General features: G+C 41.5%; 1 protein-coding gene across 1 annotated transcript; it reads right to left on the bottom strand.

Annotated features, from left to right (window-relative positions):
* Window positions 1-2,425: 2,425 nt before the first annotated feature.
* Window positions 2,426-7,824, bottom strand: pcdh18b (protocadherin 18b). The gene is made up of 4 exons (XM_067381075.1): window positions 5,245-7,824; window positions 4,830-4,918; window positions 4,348-4,508; window positions 2,426-3,225 (listed from the first exon to the last, which is right to left on the bottom strand). The coding sequence occupies exons 1-4, from the start codon at window positions 7,735-7,737 to the stop codon at window positions 2,483-2,485; spliced, it is 3,486 nt and encodes a 1,161-aa protein (XP_067237176.1). The 5' UTR covers window positions 7,738-7,824; the 3' UTR covers window positions 2,426-2,482.
* Window positions 7,825-13,051: the final 5,227 nt, after the last annotated feature.

Below are 13,051 nucleotides of genomic sequence, written 5' to 3'. Positions count from 1 at the left end.
TGGCACATTTACCCAGATGCAAAAAAGGCAGAGCAAAAGATAGACGGAAAGGAGAAACAGGATGAATTATTCATTTAAAGTAATAAAAGTTTACTCTAGAATTGAATTACAATGCACAAAAGATTGCAAAATTAGGCAGATTAGGTCCTCTCAGTGTCCTTAGGGCTATTGCACACTGTTTTCTCATACAAGTAAAGAAGTTACAGGATTATGCATGTAAGAGTGACTAAAGAGAGTGAGAGTCTCTCAGAGAGAGGGAGATGGAAAGTGGCATGCTTTTTTCCCCTCTCTTTTTCTTTATTTTAAGCTGAAAGTCAAGGCCAATTTATGTATGTCAAAATGAGCTTTCAGAGTTGTTATTTTCTTTCTTGAACTACTTAAATAGGAGGGGCAATAATTTTTTTTTTTTTGAGTTTGGAAATTCTTAGCTTACAAAATAACACCTCGCATTCAGTCATTCCCGTCTTTAAATGTCATCGCTATGCATTTAGTTTTGCATAATTTCAACACTTGTTAAGTTAATAGGAAAGTAAACCTGGTTATTGAGAAATTGCATGAAAAAGGTCAAGCTAAATTATGACTCCAAACTGTTTATCAGCTATTTCTTGGGTTATTGTAACACGAAAAGATTTTTCATCTTTAAATCACTCTGAAATGTGTGCTATATATTCTGAGAAAGTAGTTTTTGAAAACTTTATTTATTTTTTTTTTTTTTTTTTTTTTTTTTTTACAATGTCCTGTGATAAATGGCTGTGTGTGTGTGTGTGTTTGTGTGTGTGTGTGTGTGTCCTCATATTTAAAATAGCTTTAAATCATACTAAACAATGTTTTATTAAAAATGTAACAGAATGTTTTCTGTGATGGGTAGGTTTAGGGGTAGGGGTAGTGTAGGAGGATAAAATGTACAATTTGCACAGTATAAAAACCATGATGCCTATGGAATGTCCTCAGTCAGATAGCAAAACAAACCTGTGTGTGTGTGTGTGTGTGTGTGTGTGTGTGTGTGTGTGTGTGTGTGTGTGTGTGTGTGTGTGTGTGTGTGTGTGTGTGTGTGTGTGTGTGTGTGTGTGTGTGTGTGTGTGTGTGTGTGTGTGTGTTAAATGGGGAGAATAATGCGGTACCTGTGACAATGAATTAAATATCAACTCAAATGAATTATGGCAAATTGTGACAATGTTTGATTTTTATTATTAGGTGCAGCTGAGTTTCAGATTTGATTTTTAAGTAACTATTTTTTAGATAATACTTTATTTGAGCTATTTGTTCTCAACAACAACAAAAGGCATATGATACCACTGCACCGCATTCGTGGAATATGCAGGAACACAGAGAATGCACGAGATATTGGGTGCCTGCTGTTCTGCTATCCCGCCTCTAGGTGGCTCTAGTTAGAACAATAAATCTAATTTCTCCTTCAGTGATCACAATGTACTTCCTTTTGCTTAAGTTGCCTATTATTCACCTTAACTTTACATTTTTTTTTGTTTCTTACAATCGTAAATTGAGTACAAAAACAAGCAAGTTTTTTTTTTTTCTTTTTTTTTCTCTCTGTCTCTTTTCTATCTCACATCTGTGCTCATTATTCATACTACGTTCACCCTTTCAGTCAGTAGGGGGCGCTCATAACGAGTGCAGAGTAGATGAGAGTGACTAAAAAAGGTCTTTTTCCCTGCAAGGCTGCTCTCCAGATCCGTCTGTGAAGAGGAGGAACACAACTGCACACTCCCATTTTACTGGATATTTTGAGAAACATAAAACCTAAATGGAGTAGCACATTATGTAATTTACTGGAAAACTTTTTTTTATGCCCACAAATCTACTAATTTGAACAAGAATACATCAATATAAACAGTGAAACTTAAAAAAAAAAAAAAGTAAAAACAGATGTGAATGTGTGACATATCTTCATATCTCTTTATTTTGTCATTTGTTTAATGTAAAACAGAAGTTGGCACAAAGTATACACCATTATAAATACCACTCCCACCCCTAAAACATGCTTTCAGTACCTTTCCCACCCCACCAAATAACACATACTCAATAATATTCATGTACTTATATTATGCTCATATATAACAATACCACTGAACAAAGAAAGAAAACTTTTTTTAATAAATAAGAATATTTACACCAGGGCATGTTGATCTTGATTATTTTTTCAACATGCGTATATAAAAATAGAAATCTGATAGCTTTATATACATTTTTAACTTAGGTATATACACATATATAAATATAAAGACTACAAATTGTATTTTTAAAATACAAAGATAAATACACTCACATTGTGTACACTGTGGCCAAAAACCAGAAAATACAAACATTATTTGGATAATTAGCATTCACAAAACACATTACATCCAGAAATGCAACTTTAATGACAATTGCAGGTCTCTGTGTTTTTCTCTCTTTTTTTTTTTCCTTCTCATATAAAAAAACATGTTTTATTTTATTGTAGAGAGCGAGAGACAGTGTATAGTCTTTAGCTTTGCCTCACATCTTGAAGGAGTTTGTTGATTTCGGCAACCAGCTCGCTGGCGTCCATAATTTCGCTGCGACTATCGCAGCGCTTTCCGTGCAAATGACCTAGCACAGACTCTAACTCGTCTTCCTCATGATTCTCAGGAATTTCTTCCATTGCAGGGAGCCATTTTGAAGAGGACGCTGATGTTGCCATGGGAGCTGGCAGAGGGGCGGGGAGCGGAGCCACCAGGGCTGTCATGTGACTAGCAGGGGCGTGGCCATGTCCGGGATTTTGGAAGTGTGTATTAGCGGCCCAAACAGCCACATTCTGCTGATAAGTGGCAGGGCTTGGCTTACCAGGTAAGTGACCCTTCCTTCTTTCCAACGATCCCACCCCTGCAGCACAGGCTGTTGCCTTTTCAGTTTCATTAGTCTCTGTGTAATTATCCAACGAGGAGGGGAGGAGCCTCTGGAACACGCTGTTCATTTCAGACAGCAGAGAAGTTGTTCCGCAAAGATCTTCCCCATCACCTGCTTCCCCCTCTCCCTCCTCGCTCTCCTTTCCGAATGTGGAGAAACTCTTTTTCCTCAGTGTTGACTCACCAGATTGTGGTGCTTCAGGGGTGGCTTTCTGCTGGGGATCTTCTCCAGGGATGTAGAGGTTGCTGCGGTAATCAGAGGAGGCAGGGGAAGGCAATGGAGGCATCCAGCACTGGTCAGAGTGACCGAGGACACGACACTCTTCAGTGCACAGCTTCATCGCTATAGAAACAAAACAAAAGCATTGATAGAAGAGGTTAGTTAATGATTGATGTTTTCTGGCACAACATGCAAAACTGCCTACACCCTTAACTAGTCAAATACATCAATTGGAAGCCAAATGACTAAACAAATCTTTCCAGCTCCATCCGAACCAGCTTTGTTTTCTAGAAACTATGCAAAACAAATCAAATATGCCAAGTTATAGCACTTATTGAACATGTTCTGTATTACTCATTCATGTTCTAGGGGCTGATTATAGCGCCATTAATTTTGAAAGGCCATTTATAATACATCTTAGAGTAAATAAAAGCCCAATCTGGTGCATTTGCAAAACAGGCCCTCATTTAGCCCACTCTCTCACTCATGCAGAGAATGAATGATTAAACATGCTGATTTACAGAAATCAATGGCCCATCCGTACACAACCCAATTCTTGTTCTAGTCACAATAATGATTGTATTATAGATCAAGTATGCATATATATATATATATATATATATATATATATATATATATATATATATATATATATATATATATATAAATAACTTTAAGCCCAAAGTATACTGTGTACAGTCAGCATACAGTGCACGTGACCCGAATTTCGTCATCAGAAGAGTACACACACCGCTGGATTTTTGTAACCGCGTACTTTGTATTTAATTTTTTTTGTAGTAATACATTTATCCACAAGGTGGCAACCATGCCTTGAGGGCATCGATTCACTAGGTAGTTGAAGAAAAATTGCATAAACAGTACAGACCGGAACACATTAAAGCTAAAGCGACAATGGAGGCCTACATAGACAAGAGATTGTGCGAAAAGGTTAGAAAGTACCCTTAATTGTACAACTCTAGCATGAAAGAATACAAAGATGTTTACATGGGTTGTAACTTGTGGCGAAAGATTACTCAAAACTGCGCATGTGTCAAACGCCTGTGTGTGCGCATGAGTCAAATGAAGTATACTTTGCAAGGCTGTCAGTTTGACTATACTTTAGGCTTTAGTTTCAATTTGTGACTTTTTAAAGCTATGTCCAAATGTTGTGAAATCAAGGCCTGGTTTCTACAGCCTCATGTGGTCTAAAAAGGACTCCTCATCAGCATCTAATCTCTTGCTTACTTGGATGCAGTCTGTGGTGTCCATCAGGAGTGAAGAGCTCACTGAAGCCTTCTCCAAGTAGAGGAGACTCCCTTCCCATCTCACAATCACTGTCTCCTGCCTCACTATCCCCTCGTCCACTGTCCTTCAGGCTGAACTTATCCATCTCATTCAAAGCATACCTAGAGACAAAGAACAAACAATTAGCTATCACAATAGCTTTGACTTTGTTGCTGTATATCCATTATCATACGTATTTTGTTTTACTTTTTAACTTATTGGTTGTGTAAAAAATGGAATGAGCCTCTTAAGGAGGGAGCCGTTTATGCATAAAGGGGAAAAAAGGCTTTAAAAAAGGGCAGTTGACTTGATTAGGCTGTCATGTATCATCAGCATCTGTTACTTAAGTACTCCAGGGTGTCCAGACTCTCACGGACTAGAACTTTGAACCCCCTGTAGGATGGTCTGTAAAGGTGGCAACAGGCTGAAGTGTGATTGGTTACCTGTAGCTCCGGGTGTATTTGTTGCCACGGAAACTGGGTCTGGGTTGGTACTGGCCCTGATGAAGTATGGACAGAAGCTGTGAGACTTGCTATAGCCAAAAAGAAAAAGAAACAGGGCGGGGAACAAATAAAGAAAGGAAAAAAAAATGGAAATAAAAATGAATAATGGCAGACCAGACAGCAAACCAACACAAATACAGACAAACCATGGTAGTGATGGGGTTGGGGGGTTGGTGGGGTGAATGAGGGAATGATTTGGATGGATACTTAAGCATGATGAAATAATCTATGGATATGCAAATAAACATGCTATAAATGAAACAAACATATTGGATATTGTAACAGGTTTAGGGGGAATTCAATAGTCAGGAATAAAAAGTTCACAAATAATAGATACTGAACACTTTTTTTTTACCTCGACAGGTGGTGTAGCATGAGCAAGCTCTAGGGCGAAATTCTCTGGCACGTGATTGGAGGAGATGGTGACCAGGCTGTTGAGTGATTGGCGGCTGTGGTGGCTCTGGCGACTCTCTGGAGCAGGTGAGGCTGACGGGGAGCGAGGATGGGCCCTCACAGGCAGGGTTCCATTAACCGTGGGGACCAATGTGATATCGCCCTTGTGGATCTGCCGGGCAGGTTTTTTGGGATGGTTTTGGTAGGTGGACTCAGCCACTCTGCAGTTATAGGAGTGTCTTGGGTCCTTCTGCTCTCTCGAGCACCTGGTTGCAAACATCACCATAACGATGAGAAGTACACCACAGATGGCACCGAGGGAGATGATGATGATCATAGACACGTCTAGGGTCGATTGGTTGTTTATGTCTGAAGGGTTCAGGGAGTAGCTTTCTGGATAGTCCCGCAGGCTAATGTGCAGAACTGCCCTTGCTGACAGTCGAATTGATGCCCCTCTGTCTTGTACCAGGATTGTGAGATCAAATCCCTCATGCCCAGAAGCCTCTACGCTTCCATTGGTTCGTAACTCACATCTGCGTGGGTCAATAACAAAGAGTCCTTCATCATTACCACCAACAATGGAGCAAGTCAACTCGCTGTTGGCCCCTGCATCACGATCTGTAGCCTTGATGATTGTCACCAGATGACCAGGCTCGGCGTGCCGCCATAATGGCACCTCAGCTGTGTGGTTGATTAGTAGTGGAGCAACAATGATGGGTGGGTTGTCGTTTTCATCTAGTACAGTGAGCAAAACAGTGGCATTGCTGCTCAGAGAAGCTGGGCCTCCGCCATCCCGCGCCTGCACGGTGAACGAAAGCCGGCCAACTTCTTCCCGATCAAAGCTTCGGAGAGCATACACGGCCCCGTTGGATGGGTCAATGGTCACATAGGTTGAAATAGAGCTACCTTGGACCTGGCTCTCTACAATTGAATAGGTCACCTGACCGTTAGAGCCCAAATCTGGGTCAGTGGCCACCACTGATGTCAGGTATGCCCCGGGCGAATTGTTCTCAGACTTGAAGATTTCATACCGGCTCTTTTCGAAGCGAGGAGGGTTGTCGTTTTCATCCTGCACCTGCACTGTGAAGTGTTTGATGGTGGACAGGCTTGGCGAGCCGTGGTCTTCAGCGATCACCGTCAGGCTATATTCAGAGCGTTTCTCACGGTCCAGAGACACATTTGTGAGAATCATGTAGTTGTTCTCGTAAGTCTTCTGCAAGCGAAAATGCCCGTGGCCATGAAGACGGCATACAACCTCACCATTTAGACCTGAGTCGCTGTCATCCACGCGCACTAATGCGATGAAGGTATCAACAGGGGAGGCCTCTGAGATGTAAGCCACCTCCTCTTTGCCCTGAGTCATAAGGTTGATGTTGATTTTTGGCTTGTTGTCATTGACATCAACCACTTTGATTATTATCTTACAGTGGCCTGGAATGGAGTTGGGACCCATATCCTGAGCCTGCACATCTATTTCGTACGAGGAAGTAGTTTCGTAGTCTACTTTCTTAATTAGAGTGATGTGGCCATTATCTGGATTAATTTTAAAGGTCTCTAGGATTTTGGGAGGCACGTGGCTGCTGAAAGAGTATACTATTTTGCCGTTATTGCCTTCATCTGGGTCTGTGGCATTCAGGTCCACCAGTAGCGTCCCCAGTGATGAATTTTCCAAGAGGTTGACCACGTAAGCCTGCTCGTCAAACACCGGGCTATTATCGTTAGAATCAGATATGCTGATTTTAAGCAGGGTTGAGCCAGATTTCGGCGGTACGCCAGAGTCTGACGCTGTGAGTTGTAGTTGGTAGCTGGACTGTGTTTCCCTGTCAAGTTCTCTCATCACAACAAGGTCTGCATACTTTGCGCCATCCGTTCTCGTCCTGATATCGATTTTGAAAAAGTTATTCCGTGTGAGCGAGTAGGTGTGTAGCGCGTTTTCGCCGACATCCGGGTCCAACGCGCTATCCAAAGGGAAGCGCGTGCCCACAGACGCGCTCTCTGATATGTCTATGGGGATTATGGCGCGCGAGAACTGCGGAGCGTTGTCGTTGATGTCCAACACTTCCACTTGAATGTGAAACAACTGGAGGTATTCCGTGGGAAGCGTGATAACGTCGAACTCGATAGTGCAATTTAAGTTTTTCTCGCAGAGCTTCTCGCGGTCGATTTTGGTGGCGATGCTGATCTCTCCGTCCTCCTCGCGCACAGAGAGTAGAGGAGTGCTGCCTCTCTGCATCGCGCGGAAGCGCGGAGACACCGAGCTCGGGAGTTTAGATAATATACTGGCTACATCCTCTTTCAGTCTGGCAATCACCGTGCCAACTCTCTGCTCCTCCAAAACTTTGTATTTTAAAGTCTTCCCCCAAGCACTGTGCGCCACGACCGCCAGAAGTATAAGTTTCAGAAGCATCTTGCAAAACAGTACATTCCTGTCGCTGGGATATTTAGTTGTTCCCATTTTTGAAGCCGTGCGCAAAGTACTTATTCCGCACACAGAGAAAACTGGCTGCTCGGTTGTTCGGTGTAAATTAAAGCATGATGAATCCTCAGATCAGATGCATGTGGAGTCGAGGAACCAGCACTTCCCCTCTCAGTGTGTTTTCAGCGCCTCGGAGAAAGCATCAAGACGCGGTATTGCTCCTGCACACATCCACTTTCCTCTTCGTCTGACTGTGTGAGTTGATGCGCGGGTGTGTGGGAGGCGCAGCTCCTTGTGTGTGTGTGCTCTGTCTGTGACTCTGAGAACACTGACTGGCCCCTTGCAGCCCACCTCAGACTGTGGCCCCCACCCTCTCCAAACTCCAGCCTCCCCTCCTCGCCCCACGGCTGTACATCCCTGAAAAGAAAAGAAAAGAAAAGGCAGAATGAAGGAAAGAAAGAGCAGTGATTGAGGTGGAGCTGGCAAGCAGATCTCGCCATGAGGAGGACAGAGTTTCAGAAGTGTGCCATAACAATAGAAAAAAAGGACACATTTATTCAAGACAACGTTTCTCGAGTCACCCCGGCACACTTTGGGTTACTTCCCACTGTAGACATGTTTTCATCATCATAACATATTTATTTCTATCTATATAACTTAACATTTCTGTCATTTCTACTCGATTTTATGCGTCAGAGTTTTAGTTCAGTTTGTCATTTAACTTTAATTAAAGTGGTTGATCCCTGCACCCTGTCACTTTGGCTTAATTTTGCAATTAAACTTTTACAGTGTTCTGATATTTAAAATTACACCAATCATATTATAATATTGAGTAAGAAAAAAGGCTATCCATTAGAATAGGTATATAGTGCATTATATCTATAATATAGCCTATAATGTATACACATAGTTTCCAGAAAACTTTATAAATAAAATTTCTAAACCACAAAGTTCTGGGATGAAGGGTAACTGGAGGATATCAGATAGCACATCAGCGCGCTATTGTGTCTCGCTGGAGGAGTTTGCGCGCGTGGCGAATCGCGCGCTGTGAAAGGGATTCCCCCAATCTCCTTTAACCCGCAGTCAATGTGATTTCTCACAGAGGTCACACTCGGCCCCCATGCACAATGCCACTTTACGACTCACCATCTCTGATTCTGCCGCATTAGCATCATTATGCGCATTCACCCACAAACAAAAAGCAAACATGAGCTTCTTGCAGTTTCACGGCCATCTGGTTCAAACGTCCAGAAAACACAAACCAGTAATTATATCAGTCAGTCTTGCAAAAAGCACATTTTCACGACACACGACGAGAATTTGTGCATTTCACTGTATGTTTTTATCAAATAAACCAATTTGAACTTTATCCATAAGGCATCTGATCCTTTGCGCGTCACGCATTTGTAGTGCACAATGGCAACGCACATAAAAGTAGTCTATGTTTAAACACTACAACAAATTCAGTAAGAGTTGAATGACTATACTACTTAATGTTTATACTAGAGTAGTTCTGATAAACAGAACGTATGCAGTATGGAGATGCACCGTGAGAATGCATTGAAATTCGGTCCTGTGACCTGTGGCTGTCCATCTGTCGTGGGCCAGCTGAAGTCTGAAGCTGTGCTCTTCGAATCTACTCAACACAGCAGTGACCCTGACTACAGCCCATCAATCACTGATTTTTGTAAGCAAATGTAATATTGTAGTTAGTGTTTTCAGTATGTCGTCAAGAATGTGTCGCTCCCCGAGAGCCAAAGCGCAGGACATTCTTCCCATCTAAACCGCAGGCGTTTGTCACACTCATAATTAAAGTTACGTTTTACTCATGCAAGTTACTGTTTCTTATCCATTCGGGAAACTTTTAGTTTGAAAGTCATCCTCGAAATGTAATTTCATTATTTCTTGCTAATCACATTTCATGCTCAAAGAATTTCAAGTCAGTGCGTTTTAAACAAGTGGGTGGTTTTATTCACACGCCATAAAAGGGGAAGACGCGCATGTGCCCAAGCAGATGCGCATAAGAAACTTGTGGTGCTAATCACATATGCTATTTACATACTAGAATTAAGTGCATGAGATAGCATAGCTATATATATATATTATGATCTGTTTCTTTCTGTGCAGTTTTCTGCAGTACTGTGCACTCATAAATGAGAACAAAATGACAGTCATATTTTAAACTATTGATTGAGCATTTGTCTTAACGTTTTTCACTTTAAAACTCGTCATGTGTTGCTTTGTTCATAAAGTGACCGACTGTATTTAAGCTATAAGTAAATAGTTTTACAGCAGCGGCCCAATTAAGCATGTATGGCCTACAATATGAGCGGGTGTTGAAATCTGGCGGCGTCATATGTTCTCATCAGATGGCTTTTTTTGTGTGTGTGAACAGGGGTATTTGAGATGCATTTTCAAGCTGTGGTCGTAAAGTCACCCCGGGCTGGAAGAGAGGGAGGGGCATGGGGGGAATTAACTTTGTCATTGAAATGAAAAAGGATCACGCGCACAATGGAGCCTGGCAGGTGGGACGTCGCAATTCGCAGAGGGGCCGTGGAAACCGGCGGGGAAGCCGAGCGCGGAGGGAGGAGGGAATCACGTCGGAATGCTCCGGCGCCGCGGGTCGAGAGGGCACCGTGGGTGTTTGTAAAGGCACGCGAGCATCTGCCGCCTGTGTGGCAACTTCTTTCCCCTCCTCCTTATTTCTCATACCGTTCTTTCTTTGCTCTGCAAACTGTCCCTCCCGTTTTTTTTTTTTTTGTTTTTTTTGTTTTGTTTTTTTTTTTACTTCCTCTGCCCGCTGTCTTTCTCTCGGCTCGTGGCAGGTCACAAGCATTCGGCATGTGCCTTTAATGAAACCTTTATTAACGCATGTCTTACATTTTGGGGGTTGCGTACGAATAAGAGTTAGAGATTTACGCAACAGGACAGACATTCTCGAGACATTGGGTACGCACACGTGCGTTTGTTTAGAAATAGTTTAGTTTTCGATCATGCAATTTCTGTTTATACTTGAGCAAGATTTATTTCTTCCACATGAGTCATGGAGAGAAATCTGCCTTCCCACAAACTTCGTGTTCACTCTTAAAAAGGTCCTAAAGAGGTTTTTCTATCAGATGTCATAGAAAAGCCCTCATGTTTCAAAGGGAACTTTATATTTTCTAGTTCTTTGTACTTGTGCATGGAAGAATCATTCCATATTCCATGTTGTTCCAAATCTGTATGATTTTAAATATTTTAACTGTGTTTGTCCATGCAATGAAAGTCAATGGGATTCAAAACAACACTGAACCACACTGATTTTCATTGTAGACAAAACCACTGAGTCAAACAGCTTGGGAATTTTCATGATTGTGTAAACTAACACTTTATGAAATGGTTCTTTGCTGAACTTATTTTTTAAAGGGTGTTGGATGAAATTCCCTTTTAATCGAATTGATTGCAAATCAAGGCATTCCAAAGAGTTTGAAATCTCATGCTCAGCTTTCTTCACTATGATATGTGGCATTTCTGGAAATTATTATGGAAAAGTGTACTGTCAGCATCTCGTAGTCAGGGAATCCTAAATCGTGGATGGGTTTATCAACTCGTCAGAGATATGTCAGGAACAATCTGCACTTACAGTTAATAATCTTGACACCAAACATCAGATCATGCGCTATATATATCATTGGCTGTTTAAATGTGCAGTGTAAGTTCACTTGAGTTTCCTCTCTCATCATTCTTGCATTTTGTACAACACACTTTCATAGCAATTCATAAATATGTTTTTGGTGAATTGGAAAACATTTTGGTACAATCTGTTTACGCACCCATGATGGTTAGGTTTGGGGGTGGACCTTCATGCTTGCTGCATGAATGACATTGAACAAATTCATATTAATTCATCAAATAGTTATGTTTTCTCATGAGATGGCAGTGTAAAATACCAATAATCTTCTTTTGTTTTCCACAGGAGGTAGAAAATCACACAGATTTGGAACGTCATGGGGGTGAGTACATGATGACAGAATTTTCAGTCTTGGGTGAACGTTTTTTGTTAATATCTCAGAATTAAAGTATAAATCAAGGAAAAGAGGAGTCAAACATTGGCACTTTACCAAAAAGACACAGAAATCCAACATTTAGAGAAGCAGCTGTTTGATATTCGGTCTAACTCAGCTCACATTCACAAGCCACAAAGACATGAATGTTCTGTTTTCAGATTTTTGTCCTAAAAAGACAGACCAAGAGTGTGTCTGCGCAACAGAGTGTGTGTAAGAGGCCAATTCCAGTCCGTCTGGCAGCTGTTGCTTTGTCATCTGATCACTTGTTTTTGTAGCCGAATGATACCTTACTTCAGTGCATGCCACTAACCTGTGCCTATCTGATGTCACTTTCAGAAAATGCTTTTCTGTTTTATTTTAGAGTTCACAAAACACCGCTCTTCTGTTTTTGATGATCATAGCCCAGTTAGCTTGAAATGGTTATCTGATTTCAAGAAGAAACTATTCACTCTCTTTTGCTCCTTCAGCTGATCAGAGAGTTGCATATTGACAAATGGAACCTCTTGTGTTTTTGTTCAACATGGAGGAATAACTTGTCTTTTTAGTTCAAAGGCTTTTCTGCAAACGACTTCACAAAACATGACAGTGTTGGAGATGGGGGAAAAACAACCTATTGTTCGTTCTTCTCGACACACTTCTTTTCTCGGAGAGCACAAAGACGCACACTTCTGGGGGCATTGGTGACTTCGGCGCATGTGGGGGCTCAAAGGTGACATATTTCTGAAGGGGGTTCATTCAGTATGCAATAGATTTAAAGCCTCCCTCCTTCTCTCTTCCCTTCGCTCAGTCTGCTTGGTTTGGCAGATGTGTGGGGGTCTTTTTTGGGGAGCCTGGGACGGCAGCGCGCCACGTGTTCACAATGTCAGCCTGATTTCTGTGGAAACTCTTATGAACGAAGGATCACCTTACACAAAGAAACAGAGCCACTTTCTCTCCCCGCTACTTTCCGACTCTCTTTTTCGTACTCTCCGGTTTCTCCAGTTTCTTCTTCACAATCCCTTTATGTTATTTTTGGATTTTTTAACAGTTTAAGACTCTCGCCTGCAGATCTGCACCCTCAGATTACACTTTGTATCAAATGAATGTCTTCTGTGCTGCGGGTTTAAATGTGATTTACAAGGGAAAGAACATATTGTTCCACCCTAAATGGGTCTTTAGAAAATTTTTATCAAATATGAATGAGAAATATATACTTTAACGAACTAAGAAATAAACTAATGTACTCTTAAGTAACGCCTTGCAACATAAAAATAAATAAATAAAAAAATCCCAGTTTATGGCCTATGACGGCTTCCTGTATAAAAGTT

The sequence above is a fragment of the Chanodichthys erythropterus genome, chromosome 1, assembly GCF_024489055.1.
Source record: "Chanodichthys erythropterus isolate Z2021 chromosome 1, ASM2448905v1, whole genome shotgun sequence".
NCBI lineage: Eukaryota > Metazoa > Chordata > Actinopteri > Cypriniformes > Xenocyprididae > Chanodichthys > Chanodichthys erythropterus.
The sequence above is the reverse complement of the archived record's forward strand: the minus strand, read 5'-3'. Positions and strand labels throughout refer to the sequence as shown.